Here is a 13,866-nt window from a genome sequence, read left to right on the forward strand (position 1 = left end):
TAGAGTTATTTCCTCAAGAGCATAGTTGGATCTTTTGGGAAACTAAGTTGTGTTGTAAATTCTGTTTTCCCAAATAAGTTATCCTTTGATTATCCTTTTTAGGTATTTTGAATTGAAAATTTCCATACATTTTGTAAGCAAGAATATCAAGTGTATTTGAAATGGCATGTAAGCTATTATTCTTGCTGTGAAAAGGTATAAAGTTGGTGAGGTACTTATTTTGTCCTCTTGTGTCTGGTATCTACAATTTCTCACTTTCTCTCCAGAGTACATAGTATATTTTCTGGCTTTAAATAGCTACTAATCGTTTTTACCGGATGTTGCAAGTTACTTTCTTGTTGCTGGACAAACACCTTGCTAGAAATAGAAAACAGGTTATGTGTGGGAAAGGATTGATTTCAGGCTTATAGAATCCAGGAGAAACACCATCAGTGTTTGTGAAAGAAGCTGCCACATTTCTATAGAGTTTAGCATGAACAGCCAGAGTTCCCGAAAACATCTTAGGGCTGGACTAGAAGATCAGCCCCCAGTGACACCTCCTCTAGCCTTTTTCCTATTGGAGTTGACTTTCCACTCCAGAATAATCCCAGTGCCTTTTGACAGTGGATAGGATTTTCTTCTCTCCAGTCTCTCCCGAAGGAACTTTGCTCCAAATGTTCAACTCTGGAGTCCTGGGAAAATGAAATTCTGGTTCATAGTGTGGTCCTTTGTAACCTCATGTCTTTAATGTGATCACCTTCCAATGCCAGGGGAAGTATTTGTACTATGCTGAATACCCGATTCAACACTGTTAAGTTTCAGTATGAGTGGTGAATTTTTTTTTAATGTTTCTTACTTGGTTTCATTCCTGTAATACAGCCATCCAATTTTATGAGTTGGGGAATAATAATCTGGCTTTTGTACGAAAGGAAGGAAGGGGGGAGGGAGGGGAAGGGGAGAAGGAAAGGAAAGAAAAGAAGAAAGACAGCCTGCCTATCCTGTGGCTATGGGAGACATTCAAACCACCACACCAGATAATTTAAGCATACTTAAGAATGTTAGCAGAAGTATGAGATGGTTTCATGGTTAGTTGAAATTTTGGGGATAACAGAAGGCAAATAGTAGGAGTAGGCTTTGTGGTTTTTCAGGTGTATGCTGGAACATATTTCATGAAGGGATACTGCACCTGAGTGGTTTACATGTTTACCATTACAGTTTGCACTTACTCAGTTTTGAATACAAAGGCTTGTGGGGAAGTTCTAGTTTGTGTAGTATGTATAGTATGTTTGTATGGTCTAGTATTTTTTTGTTCATTTCATGGGGCTTTGTTATCTTTACATGGCAAGTTTAAGAAGTAGATTCTAGGAAGTCAGTACTCTTGTTTTGATAAATTTGAATAGTTGTCATGAAATAACTGTAACATCAACAAATTGGAAAGTTGATTTTTGTTTTTGAGCAATTTCTCATTCTAGCACAGGCTGGCCTCAAACTCAGAGATTCTTCTACCTCTGCTTTCCCAATCCTGGGATTAAAAAGGCATGCACCACCATGCCTGGCCATTATTACATGTTGTAATCCATAAAACCAGGACCTCCAATTAAATACAGAGTTGTCAGAAGTCTCTAGGGAAGATAGACTACTGAATTAGATAATGCCAGTTGTTTATAGTAAGAGGATTTTTGAATGTGCTGAAACTTCTTTGCTGAGACATTTTAATCCTTAAGCAACACACTTAATATCTTTAATTTGGTTTAGTAAAATGCTTTTTCAACAAGCAGTGAGTGAGCTCATAGCAAAGGTCCAAATTAATCTAATACTCATACCATTGGAGCTAAAAGTCATCCCTCAAATCAGAAACTCCTTAATTTGCATCTTAATTCTCAGTATTGCCAGGTTTTTAAATTTTTTTTATTTATTTGAGAGGGACAGACACAGAGAGAAAGACAGAGGGAGAGAGAGAGAATGGGCGCGCCAGGGCTTCCAGCCTCTGCAAACAAACTCCAGACGCGTGCGCCCCCTTGTGCATCTGGCTAATGTGGGAACTGGGGAACCGAGCCTCGAACCAGGGTCCTTAGGCTTCACAGGCAAGCGCTTAACTGCTAAGCTATTTCTCCAGCCCAATATTGCCAGTTTTTAAGTAGATGACTACTGAGTGGCAAGTGAATAAATCCTCCATTTCCTTCTGTTGTATTTGTATGAATATAGGAGAGTTTGGTATTCTCAACTTAACTCTGGAAAGTTGTTAAATTAGAGGGTAATCTTTTTATGTTGTTTTTTGTCAGGCAAAATTTTCATATATAGCTCAGGCTGGCTTCAAACATGGGATCTTCCTTCCTTAGTCACTAGAGTTAGGGGGATTACAGGCAAGCATCCATGTTTAGCCTTAATGAAAACATCCGAGTACAGAATTTTCAAAGTCTTTAGAACTTGTTCATATAAAAACGTGGTATGGGCTTCTTGTATTGTTTTAAAGGTTTTGTTTTTGAAGTGCTGGGGATCAACCTAGGGTCTTCAACATGCTAAGCAAACCCTTTGACACTATACTGTTATTTTCCCCCCATCACATGTTAGAGCTTTTGTATTCTTTGTGCTTACCATTTTTAGTTCTATATATACACATTGGATAATATAAAGTAAAATTGGAATTAATTTTAAAAGTGTAATGTTAAATAAATGATTTGCACACTTAATGCTTTAATAGGTGAAATCTGAATGTTAGATGATGTTTGTCCATCATGGTAAAGTTAAAGTTGTAGGTAATCTGAATATTAGAAGCTTGATTTTGTATCTGTTTTGAATTTTTTTTACCTAAGTAGAGATCTTAATTTTGTATTTGCATGCCAGCAGGGGGCATTCTAATCAAGATACATTTTGAATTAATTAAAAATACTTTGCTTCTTTTACAAATACATTTTTGCATGACATTGTGTTTTCATTTTCTTATAGGAATTTGATCTCAAAGGAAACTACTAACATTGGATTCTTGGCAGTAATTTTCTAGTATTACAGTTTCTGAGATAAATAGTAACAGAATATTTATGTAGGAAAGTTGCTAGCCTTGATCTACCTAATGCTAGGATTAAACTGCCTCTCTAAATTGCTGGAATTAAACTTGTGCGATACAAAGTTACAGTTTTGGTTTGAAGTCATTTGAAAGGAAATTTAGTTTGATGTAAAGGGAATACCTGGAATACCTCTTTCCTTTTGTAATACTGTATTACTTAACATCTGTAGTAACTGGGCTCTAGATCTGTGTTGATGATGTAAAGCTGTTCTCATTAGGCATAGGGAAGCACATCTTCATATAATTGCATTAGTGATATTTAACATTAAAGGCTAATTCATTTATTTAAAATGTCTAGTACATCAGTTTCTTTTAGACTGTGACAATTGAAAAGGTTATGAGAGTGAGTAGCTGAATATTCCTGTGTGAGAAAGTTCAATTTTAGTACAATTTTTGAGAATTAACTAGGAAGTCTGATTCCTCAAGAAAGAGAGGCAGTTATATATTTAGTTCAGTCCAGAAATCAAAGTTTAAGTGGTTTTGGAAATCACACTGACATCTGTAAGCCTAGTTGTGATTATTAAATTGAAAATGGTAACCATGTAATGAAAGCAGATTGCTTATGTAAAATAAGTATCATTGAATTGAAATTAATTATAAATACTTAAAATGTTTTAGTAATTTTGTTTTCATACTTAAAACTTTTCTTTTGTAGGAAATTGATGAAGCATGTAAAAGGATAAAACGTGAAGTTGATGATTTGGGCCCCGAAGTTGGAGACATTAAAATCATTCCATTATACTCTACACTTCCACCCCAGCAGCAGCAGCGCATTTTTGAGCCCCCGCCTCCCAAAAAACAGAATGGAGCAATTGGAAGAAAGGTACTCCTAGAACTATTCCTCATAAACATTTCTTTAGTACTGTTGAAACTATGATACCAGTTAGGGAGAACTAGTTCTTAGCTGGCAGTTACAATCTTAGCACTTGAGAGGCAGAGCCAGGAGGATCACTGCAGATTCCAGGTGAGTCTGGTCTGCCTATGCCTGGAGACCCTGTCTTAAAAAGAAAAGCCAAAAAACACCCTATGTTCTGGGTGTGGACTGGATTGTACACAAACAATTGTCAGGCTCTTCAGAAGTAAATGAACTGCAACTCTGTTGCCTACTAGTTTATTAATAGATGGAATATCATTTTAAAGTTGATGTAGGCTGCAAAGAACATGTTTGTAGACCTTTGGGCTCTGTTCCACATATATGCATGTGAGTGTGTGCATATGTGTAGTAGCTACTTTTAAACATTTCTGTTGCAGAGAGGAGCTAGTGCATCACTCAGAGCTCAAAGGACTTAAACTTATGAAAGGATTTGTGAAATTACTTGTGCTGTGTATAGGTACGTTTGAAAATACTGTCATTATTGACCCTTGGATGAAATTGGCCTGCAGCAAGAGGTATATTTATGTCCATCTTTTCACGTAGTTCTTATTTGAGTTTCCTTGGCAAACAGGCCTATATGAGCTTATCATTTACTAGGTTTTGGTCCTTGAGATTCCATCTGTTGCTAGTCTTAATACATTTTGTTAGACGTTTGCTTTTTTGAGTTGTTAATCTTAACATTGAAAATGTTGTGTTGTTGCAGAGAGTTTCTTAGTAGTGGCTAGATGTTTATTCTGTGACCTTGTCGTGGGCTTTTTATTTAATTAACTAATTTTATTTATTTATTAATGAGGGAGAGGGAATGAGCATTCTAGGGTCTCCAGCAACTGCAAATGAACTCCATACACATGGTCCACCTTGTACATCTGTCTTATGTGGGTCCTGGAGAATTGAACCTGGGTCCTTTGGCTTTGCAGACAAGTCCTTAACTGTTATGCCATCTCTCCAGTCCTATCTTGGGCTTTTAATTCAAAACTATGGCTGGGTGTGGTGGTGCACACCTTTAGTCTTTCCTTTAATCCCTGCACTCAGGAGGCAAAGGTAGGTGGATCACTGAGTTCAGGGCCAGTTTGAGACTACATAGTGAATTCCAGTCAGCCTATGCTAGATTGAGAATCTACCTCAAAACAAACAGTGCTCCCTTTAGCCGCACATATGCTAAAATTGGAATGATACAGAGATTAACATGGCCCCTGTGCAAGGATGACACACATTCATGAAGCATTCCATATTTTTTTTAAAATTTATTTTGACTTTATTTATTTGAGAGTGACAGACAGAGAGAGAAAGCGGCAGATAGAGAGAGAGAGAATGGGCGTGCCAGGGCTTCCAGCCACTGCAAACGAACTCCAGACGCGTGCGCCCCCTTGTGCATCTGGCTAACGTGGGTCCTGGGGAACCGAGCCTCGAACCGTGGTCCCTAGGCTTCACAGGCAAGCGCTTAACCGCTGAGCCATCTCTCCAGCCCCTCCATATTTTTTTTTAATGTATTTTTATTTAGTTGGTTGAAACGTAAGAAGGGGGGAGAGCAGGCACATCATGGCTCTAGCCACTGCAAACTAACTCCAGATGCATGCACTCCCTTGTGCATCTGGCTTAAGTAGATCCTAGAGAGTTGAAGTAGGATCCTTTGGCTTTGCAGGCAACTACCTAGTCATCTCTCCAGCCCACATTCCTTTTCTTTTTTTGTTTTGTTTTGTCTGAGGTAGTGTCTCGCTCAGGCTGACCTGGAATTCACTATGTAGTCTCAGGGTGGCCTTGAGCGCTTGGCGATCCTCCTACCTCTGCCTCCCCAGTGCTGGGATTTAAGGCGTGCGCCACCACACGCCTGGCTCTGCATTCCATATTTTTAAAAACTCAAAATTCAAAACTGTGGGCTATATCACCATTGATAATATTTTATTCAGCTGTTATTGAAAGGTCATATAATATATTGGCGTAAGTCAGCTTCATCTTAGAGGTTGAGATGATCACTATTACAGTCACTCTGGATCATCCCAGGAAGAATGAGGGAGACTTTAGCAATCTCATAATGGGAAGGAACACTCATTGGGCCCATAATGTCTTTCAAACATGGGCTACTTTACTAGAAGAGGTTCTCAGCATCAAACTGTATTCGGTGCTGATCAGGGCAGCTGGTTAGATTGAGAGAGGTGTTCTGAGAATAGCAAAAACATGGACCATTCAAGTGCTAGTCAGGATGTAGAGTAACAGGTATTCTGCAGGCCTATTTAGAGTTGTAAAGGGACCAAAGAATTGTAGGGAAGTGAGAGGGAGGTTGTTAAATGGGTGCTATAACAGGAAGGTGGCTTACGATAGTCACAATTTCAAATTATATGCAAACATTTAGATGTGTAATCTAGTCTTTGAATGATTTTGATTAAATTGTTTACAGTGTTATAAAATAAGGCTAATTAACATAATGAGGGTGTTGAAAGTTTTTGGATAATATTTAATAACTTTTTTTTGAGGTAGGGTCTCACTCTAGCTTAGGCTGACCTGGAATTCACTATGTAGCTTCAGGGTGGCCTTGAACTCCTGGTGATCCTCCTACTTCTGCCTCCTTAATGCTGGGGTTAAAGGCGTGTGCCTCCATGCCCGGCGAAGTTTAAATATTTGACTAAACTCAGGTTACAAGGTATTTTATCTTTCTTTCATGCCTGTTTTACTCAGCCACTTCTGGGCTTCTTATGACTGATTTAAAGTTCCTCTTGTAGTTGTGGTGTGATTAAATAGTGTTCTTGGTTTTTGTTGTTTTGAAGACACGGTCTCAATATAGCTTATGGTGACGTAAAGTTCAGCTATCATCCTTGCTTTGCTTTTGGACTGCTGGGATTATGGGTGTGAGCCACCAGTAAAATAACTCTGTTTTCTTTGATTTTGTTTGTACAAAAATCGATTTTTTTCTCTTGTTGCTTAGAATAAGGCTCAGAATGTAGATTGCTCAGTAAAAGGGGAAATGACCCATTTGAAGTGAAGATGGTTCTCAGGTTTTTCTTATTTATTTGCTTGTTTGTGTGCTTGAGAGAAAAAGAGAAAGGCAGATAGAATGGGTGCACCAGCCACTGCAGTTGAACTCCAGAAGCATGTGCCACCTTATATGGGTCCTGGTGAATCGAACCTAGGTCCTTTGGCTTCACAGGTTAGCACCTTAACCACTGACCCCATTGTTCTAGCCCAGTTCTATATTTTTGAGCCTAGTGACTTATTAACTGTAGACAGTTAAGGGTACAAGCAAATTGTCCTTGAATTGGGCCTACTGCCATTTTCCTGGTGACAAAAATTTCAAATGAGTTTACCCTTAGATGCATTGTTGGGGCCAAACAGTGCTCAAGTAGAACGGTCATCCAAATACACTTACCTGGAAGTGCATTTTGAGTTGATCAATGTTGCTTCCATTAAAAAATAAATAAATCAGGTTACTCAGAGTGAACTTTGTCTTAGCACACTTTAGTAGTGATGCCAAAACGTTTAATCATATGATTTATTTTCTGTCTGGAAAATAGTTTGTCAGTAAGGTTGAAATACTTTACAAGGCTATTTGAATACTTAACTGAGTGCAAAAGTATAGTCTGGGTAGCTTGTAACATTTCTAGTGGTCCTTGGTAAATCCCTTGACAAGTGGGATCACTTTGTTGATTGGTTACTAATTAGGAAGTCAACAGTTTGCATCTGGAGCATGCTTATGGCTTGCTCTACTGATGTGCCAAAGTAGCATTTATAAATCATATATAATTGTGTCTGTTCTTTTGCATTATGTATATGTGTATATTTAGCTTCAGCTAGTATTATTTCTCAGGTTTAGTGATGAAATCAAGGAGAAATACTCTGTAGGCTTATCAATATGTTTTATGAATTTTGCCTTTCCTCCCCCTAACCCTTCTCCATAGTGTTTGCAGAACCCTCTTTTTGGTGACCATCAAGTTTGTTTGTTTTGTTTTTGTTTTTTTTGTTTTTGTTTTTTTTGCTTAGCAACAGACACTTTTTTTAATTTTTCTTATTATTTTTATTTATTTATTTGAGAGTGACAGACAGAGAAACAGGCAGATAGAGAGAGAGAGAGAATGGGTGCACCAGGGCCTCCAGCCACTGCAGAGGAACTCCAGATGCGTGCACCCTCTTGTGCATCTGGCTAACATGGGTCCTGGGGAATTGAGCCTCAAACTGGGGTCCTTAGGCTTCATAGGCAAGTGCTTAACGGCTAAGCCATCTCTCCAGCCCAACAGACACTTCTAAGTAATGGCATGGGACTTGCTAACTTAGCATACTCCCCCCCCCCCCTTTTTTTTTTTTTTTTTTGTTGTTGTTTTTCAATGTAGAGTCTTGCTGTAGCTCAAGCTGACCTGGAATTCACTATGCATTTTCAGGGTGGCCTTGAACTCTAAGCAGTCCTCCTACTCTGCCTCCTGTAGTCTCAGGGTGGCCTCAAACTCATGGTGATCCTCCTTCCTCTATGAGTGCTGGGATTAAAGGCATGAGCCGCCATGCCCAGCATAATTAATTTATTTACACGTGTGCACAAGCACGCATACAGGTAGTTTTTGGTGTTTTGAGGTAGGCTCTTGTATGGATGGCCCAGGGTGAACTAGAATTCACTATGTAGTTTCAGACTGGCCTGGAACTTAACAGCTATTTTCCTACCTCTCCTTCTGAGTTTTGGGATTAAAGCTATGCTCCTGGTTACTTTGCTGTTTTTAAATATATGTGTACAAATGAAATTACTGGGGAGAAAGATTAACTTTTGTTGTTGTTTTGAGGTGGGGTCTCACACCAGCCCAGGCTGACCTGACTATGTATTCTCAGGGTGGCCTTGAATTCTAAGCATTCCTCCTACTCTAACTCCTGAGTGCTGGGTTTAAAGATGTGCGACACCACGTCCAGCAAGATTAACTTTTTAAAAAAATTATTTTTATTTATTTATTTGAACGTGACAGAGAAAGAGGCAGATAGGAGACAGAGAATGGGCACGCCAGGGCCTCCAACCACTGCAAACGAACTCCAGACGTGTGTGCCCCCTTGTGCATCTGGCTAACTTGGGTCCTGGGGAATTGAGCCTTGAGCCAGGGTCCTTAGGTTTCACAGGCAAGCGCTTAACTGCTAAGCCATCTCTCTAGCCCAAGATTAACTTTTTTTAAAACTTTATTTATTTTGGGGGTGGAGGAGAATGGGCATGCCAGGGCTTACAGCCACTGCAAACAAACTGATTTTTTTGTTTGTTTGTTTTTTGTTTTTTGAGGGAGGATCTCCCTCTAGCCCAGGCTGACCTGGAATTCGCTGTGAAGTCTCAGGGTGGCCTTGAATTCATGGCGATCCTCCTACTTCTGCTTCCCAAGGACCAGGACTAAAGGCATGCGCCACCACGCCCAGCTCTGATTTAACTTTTGAATACAATAGGAATTATATTTTAAATTATGCAGTGTTGTGAGTCACATGTTGAAATTTCCCATGATACAGCTCCTTTCTACCCCAGGATGTAAACTATGCTTTTATCCATTGTATCCAGTGTGTATATACTTGTGTTCAAGTGTTCATTTCATGTAATAGTCCCACCGTTGCAAGCCTAGTAATGCTGGCATTACTCTTGGTCTGCCTTTCCTTCCCTTCATCTCCCTATATCTTTTCCCCTTCCTTTCTTTTCATGCCTCCGTTTCCTTTCCCCACAAATTATTAGAAAGTTCCAAAGTTGGTTGCTCTGCTTTGAGTATCAAGTAGATAGGAAATCAGTAAATGATACTATTATTTCGAGAAAAATAGTTGGAATAGTAGCCAGTGAATTTAGCTTCTTTACAAAGTTGGTTTTCCAGAAATAAAAGAATAGGGATAAGTATAAGTTCTTTTGTTTTTTTTTTGTGGGGGGTGGGTTGGTATATTCGTAGAGCCACTGGTACACACATGCCCTTGTCTATGCTCTTGCCTTATCTCTAAGCTGTGTTTTCCTCAATGCTGTTTACTCAGTAAAAGACTTTCTTGTCTTTCACTGTGGAAAACAACCCTTTTTAAATCTCAGGGCATATCTTTTATGTCACCTATACTTTGTATCAATTTCCAATCTCCCATACAAACTAGAAAAGCAAGAAAGAGCAAACTGATTCATCTTCTGCTTGTATGAGTTTATTTCTAATAGTGTTAGTAATCTGTTCCCGAAAAATCAGATATTCTGTGTAAAAATACTAACAAGGAGTAGGCTGTGGTGGACAGAGATAAGAGGATCTCTGAATTTGAGGCCAGTCTGGAACTAGAGTGAGTTCCAGGTCAGCCTGGCCTAGATTGAAGACCCTGCATTGAAAATTTTAAAAGGGGGGGGGTATTTAACTTCCCAAGTCAGCCTAATTTTTTAGATATATTAAATAAAACTAGTAAAATTGGGCATTCAGAAATGAGCTGTTGTATTATATTTGTAAATAGTTGGAACATCACTCCAAGTAAAGTTTCTTTCCTAATGTTGTTCTGTATGTAGCAACACATTGTAGGACGTCCCTTTGAGAGTATACTCTTTCCAAAGTACCTACATTTGTTTCTGATAATCTGCCAATTCTTAATGGATTGTAACTTGAGGGGTTTTACTGGGGGGGGGGTATGGCATGTATTGTTTTGCTTAAAAACGTTTGTGTTATTTTTAGCACTTGGGAGGCAGAGGTAAGATCACAGTTGAGTTCGAGACCAGCCTGGGATTAAAGAGAGCCTAGGTTAGGGTGAAACTATCTTGAAATAACAGAAGTTTTGTATTACAAATGCAACGTTTTCCTTTGTAAATATTGAATGAAATATATTATGTAAAATTAAGACACTTAAAGGATGTTCGATCTAAGAGAATCTATAAGGTATGCTTTTTATCATTTTTTTTTTTTCCTTGAAGAAGTATCTCACTGTAACCCAGGCTGACCTAGAATTCATTCTGTACTCTCTGGGTGCCTTTGAGCTCCCAAGTGCTAGGATTAAAGGCTTGTACCACCATGCCTGGCATTATTTCATCATTTATTATTCCTTTAACTATTTCAGTGAGAGAGAGAGAAAGGGGTAGATAGCTAGAAAGAATGGGTACATCAGGGCCTTTAGCCTCTGCAAACTCCAGATGCATGAGCCATGTTGTGCATCCAGCTTTATGTTGGTTGATATAGGGGATTTGAACCTGGGTCCTTAAGCTTTGCAGCAAGAAAGTGCTGAGCCATCCCTTATTTTCGCCCCCTTATTATTTTTAATGTGTTTTTTAATTATTATTTTTCATTTGTTTGTTTCGTTTTTTGAGGTAGGGTCTCACTGTAGCTCAGGCTGACCTGGAATTCACTATGTAGTCTCAGGCTGGCCTTGTACTCACAGCGATCCTCCTACCTCTGCCTCCCAAGTGCTGGGATTAAAGGCGTGAGCCACCATGCCCAGCTTTATCTTTCATTTGAAAGGAAGAAGGAGTAGGAAAAAATGGTAGTGCCATGGTATCTAGCCATTTTGTGCATCTGGCATTATGTGGTACTGGAGACTAGCTGGGTCATTAGGCTATGCAGGCAAGTGCCTTAACCACTGGGCCTGTTTTTCCATCCCAAAAAGAGAGGTTGGCAGGGACTGAACTGTAGCCCCAAGCTGGCTTAAAACTCACAGAAAGGTTCTACCTCAACCTCCTGAGTACTGGGACTACTGGGGTGCACTACCGTGCATGGCTGTATTTATATATTAACAATCAAAATGTAAGGTGGTGGGGTAGTGATCTGATTGTAATACTTATATTGTAAAAGGATTATATTTTTTTTTTCTTCTTGGTTTTTTGAGGTAGGATTTCACTCCAGCTCAGGCTGACTTGGAATTTATTATGTAGTCTCAGTGTTGTCTCGAATTTAAGGCGATCCACCTACCTCTACCTCCCAAGTGCTGGGATTAAAGGCGTGTGCCACCACGCCCGGCTTAGGTTGCTTTTAAATTACCAGCCCTTGAATATAAAATCTTTGTCCACTCCCCCCACCCAAGGGGCCCCTTCTGAGTCTCAGGCTGGCCTCAAACTTGTAGTTATCCTCCTATCTCTGCTGGGACTAAACGTGCCATGCCAGGCTGTATCTGTTGGTTTTTTTTTAAATTATTTATTTATTTGAGAGCAACAGATGGAGAGAAGGAGGGGGAGAGAGAGAATGGGCGTGCCAGGGCCTCCAGCCACTGCCAACGAACTCCAGACGCGTGCGCCCCCTTGTGCATCTGGCTAATGTGGGTCCTGGGGAATTGAGCCTTGAACCTGGATTCTTAAGCTTCACAGGCAAGCGCTTAACCGCTAAGCCCTCTCTCCAGCCCTGTATCTGTTTTATTTACGGGTATAATCGTCCTTTTGTTGGTAAAAGGTAGTGGCTAGTCTTAAATCTCATGCTGATTTTGCTTATATGTAATATGCTTTTGTGTTACCTGGTTTTTTGAACAGGTAGTTGTGTCAACTAACATTGCAGAGACATCTTTGACCATAGATGGTGTGGTGTTTGTGATTGATCCTGGATTTGCAAAACAAAAGGTACATAATTAACACTTTGGTTGAATACTTTTATATAATGAAAATATTTACCTGATAATTTGTCCCATTATTGTAGTGATTTGAAAACCGTTCTTTTTTTTATTTTATGAGTGAGAATTGGTGTGCCAGGGCCTTTCAGCCACTGAAGTTTGAGCTCCAGACACGTGTGTCAGTGCATCTGGCTTATGTGGGACCTGGAAAGTTGGGTCTTTAGGCTTCACAGGCAAGCACCTCAATCGCTAAGCCATTTCTCCAGCTCATGAACTGACTTCTTTATGGACCTAAGTTTTCTTGGTGTTTCTTTCTGGTTTCTTTTTTTTTTTTTTTCTTTGAAGCAGGCTCTGGCATAGTGCCACAGGTGCCACTGCACCCAGCCTCAGTGTCCTCTCTTAATACCAGGTTTATTTATTAGAGAATGGGTATTCCTGGGCCTCTAGCCATTGAAAATAAACTCCAGATGCACCATATGTATCCAGCCTGGGTTCTGGGGCTTGAACCTGGATTCTTAGGCTTCATGGGCAACTGCCTTAACTGCTAAGACCACGTTAGGATGCTTGAAATGAAGATAGGCCATGAGATGACAAATTTTTTAAAAATATAGTTTTATTTATTTGGGCGTGGGTCGAAAATGAACACACCAGGTCATCTGATTAGCTGCAAATGAACTCTAGATGCATATATCTGGCTTTACATGGTGTAGCAGACACCTTCAGGTTCACTGAGATGGACCTCCAGACCAGGCATAATTATGGCAGAAGGGATTTATCGAAGCTTACAGATTCAGGGAAAGTTATAGAATGACAGAAGAAGCTGTCCTGCCTTCACAGGACCAAGCAGGAGAGAAGCACAAACCTAAAAGCCAAAAGACACATAGCACAGTACAATAGAAACTCCACCTAGACACACTTTTCATATCTTTAGATTTAGATTCATATCTTTAGATTGAAATCTGAAACAATCTACCACATCTTAAGATCTTCCCAGTGACACCACCTCTAGCCAGGTGGCTGTAGATGAAAACTACAAAGTAATAAAACAATGAATATATTGGGGGGTCATCTATTCAAACTACCACACATGGATATTGGAGAATTGAACCTGGGCCATCAGGCTTTGCTTGCAAGTGCCTTGAGCTACTGAGCCATGTCTCTGGCCCCTGAATTCTGAATTGTAACTGATTTGTAGTGGTCACCAACACTGTTTGTTCTGGCATTAATTTTGTTGGATCTAGTTTTTTCTATAGGTGAAGAAAGAATCATATATTATTTCCATTCCAATAGGTATATAATCCTAGAATCAGAGTTGAGTCTCTTTTGGTGACAGCTATTAGTAAAGCTTCAGCTCAACAAAGGGCTGGTCGTGCTGGACGTACCAGACCTGGGAAGTGCTTCAGACTTTACACAGAGAAAGCTTATAAAACAGAAATGCAGGTAAGGATTACTGCTTCATCTTGCGTGTTTGAAAGAT

At 39.6% G+C, this 13,866-nt stretch overlaps 1 protein-coding gene and 1 non-coding gene across 2 annotated transcripts in view; both read left to right on the forward strand.

Annotated features, from left to right (window-relative positions):
- The window catches only part of Dhx15 (DEAH-box helicase 15), a 62,640-nt gene that overhangs the window by 31,977 nt on the left and 16,797 nt on the right, over positions 1 to 13,866 (forward strand). The window contains exons 6-8 of the mRNA XM_004656095.3: positions 3,699 to 3,866; positions 12,313 to 12,399; positions 13,680 to 13,829. Coding sequence (XP_004656152.1) covers positions 3,699 to 3,866; positions 12,313 to 12,399; positions 13,680 to 13,829 — 405 coding nt within the window. The remainder of the gene's footprint in view (positions 1 to 3,698; positions 3,867 to 12,312; positions 12,400 to 13,679; positions 13,830 to 13,866) is intronic.
- Positions 5,052 to 5,153, forward strand: LOC123453407. Its single transcript, XR_006632800.1, has one exon. It is a non-coding gene; the product is annotated as a U6 spliceosomal RNA (small nuclear RNA).

Source organism: Jaculus jaculus, chromosome 11 (genome assembly GCF_020740685.1).
Source record: "Jaculus jaculus isolate mJacJac1 chromosome 11, mJacJac1.mat.Y.cur, whole genome shotgun sequence".
In the NCBI taxonomy this organism is placed as follows: Eukaryota; Metazoa; Chordata; class Mammalia; order Rodentia; family Dipodidae; genus Jaculus; species Jaculus jaculus.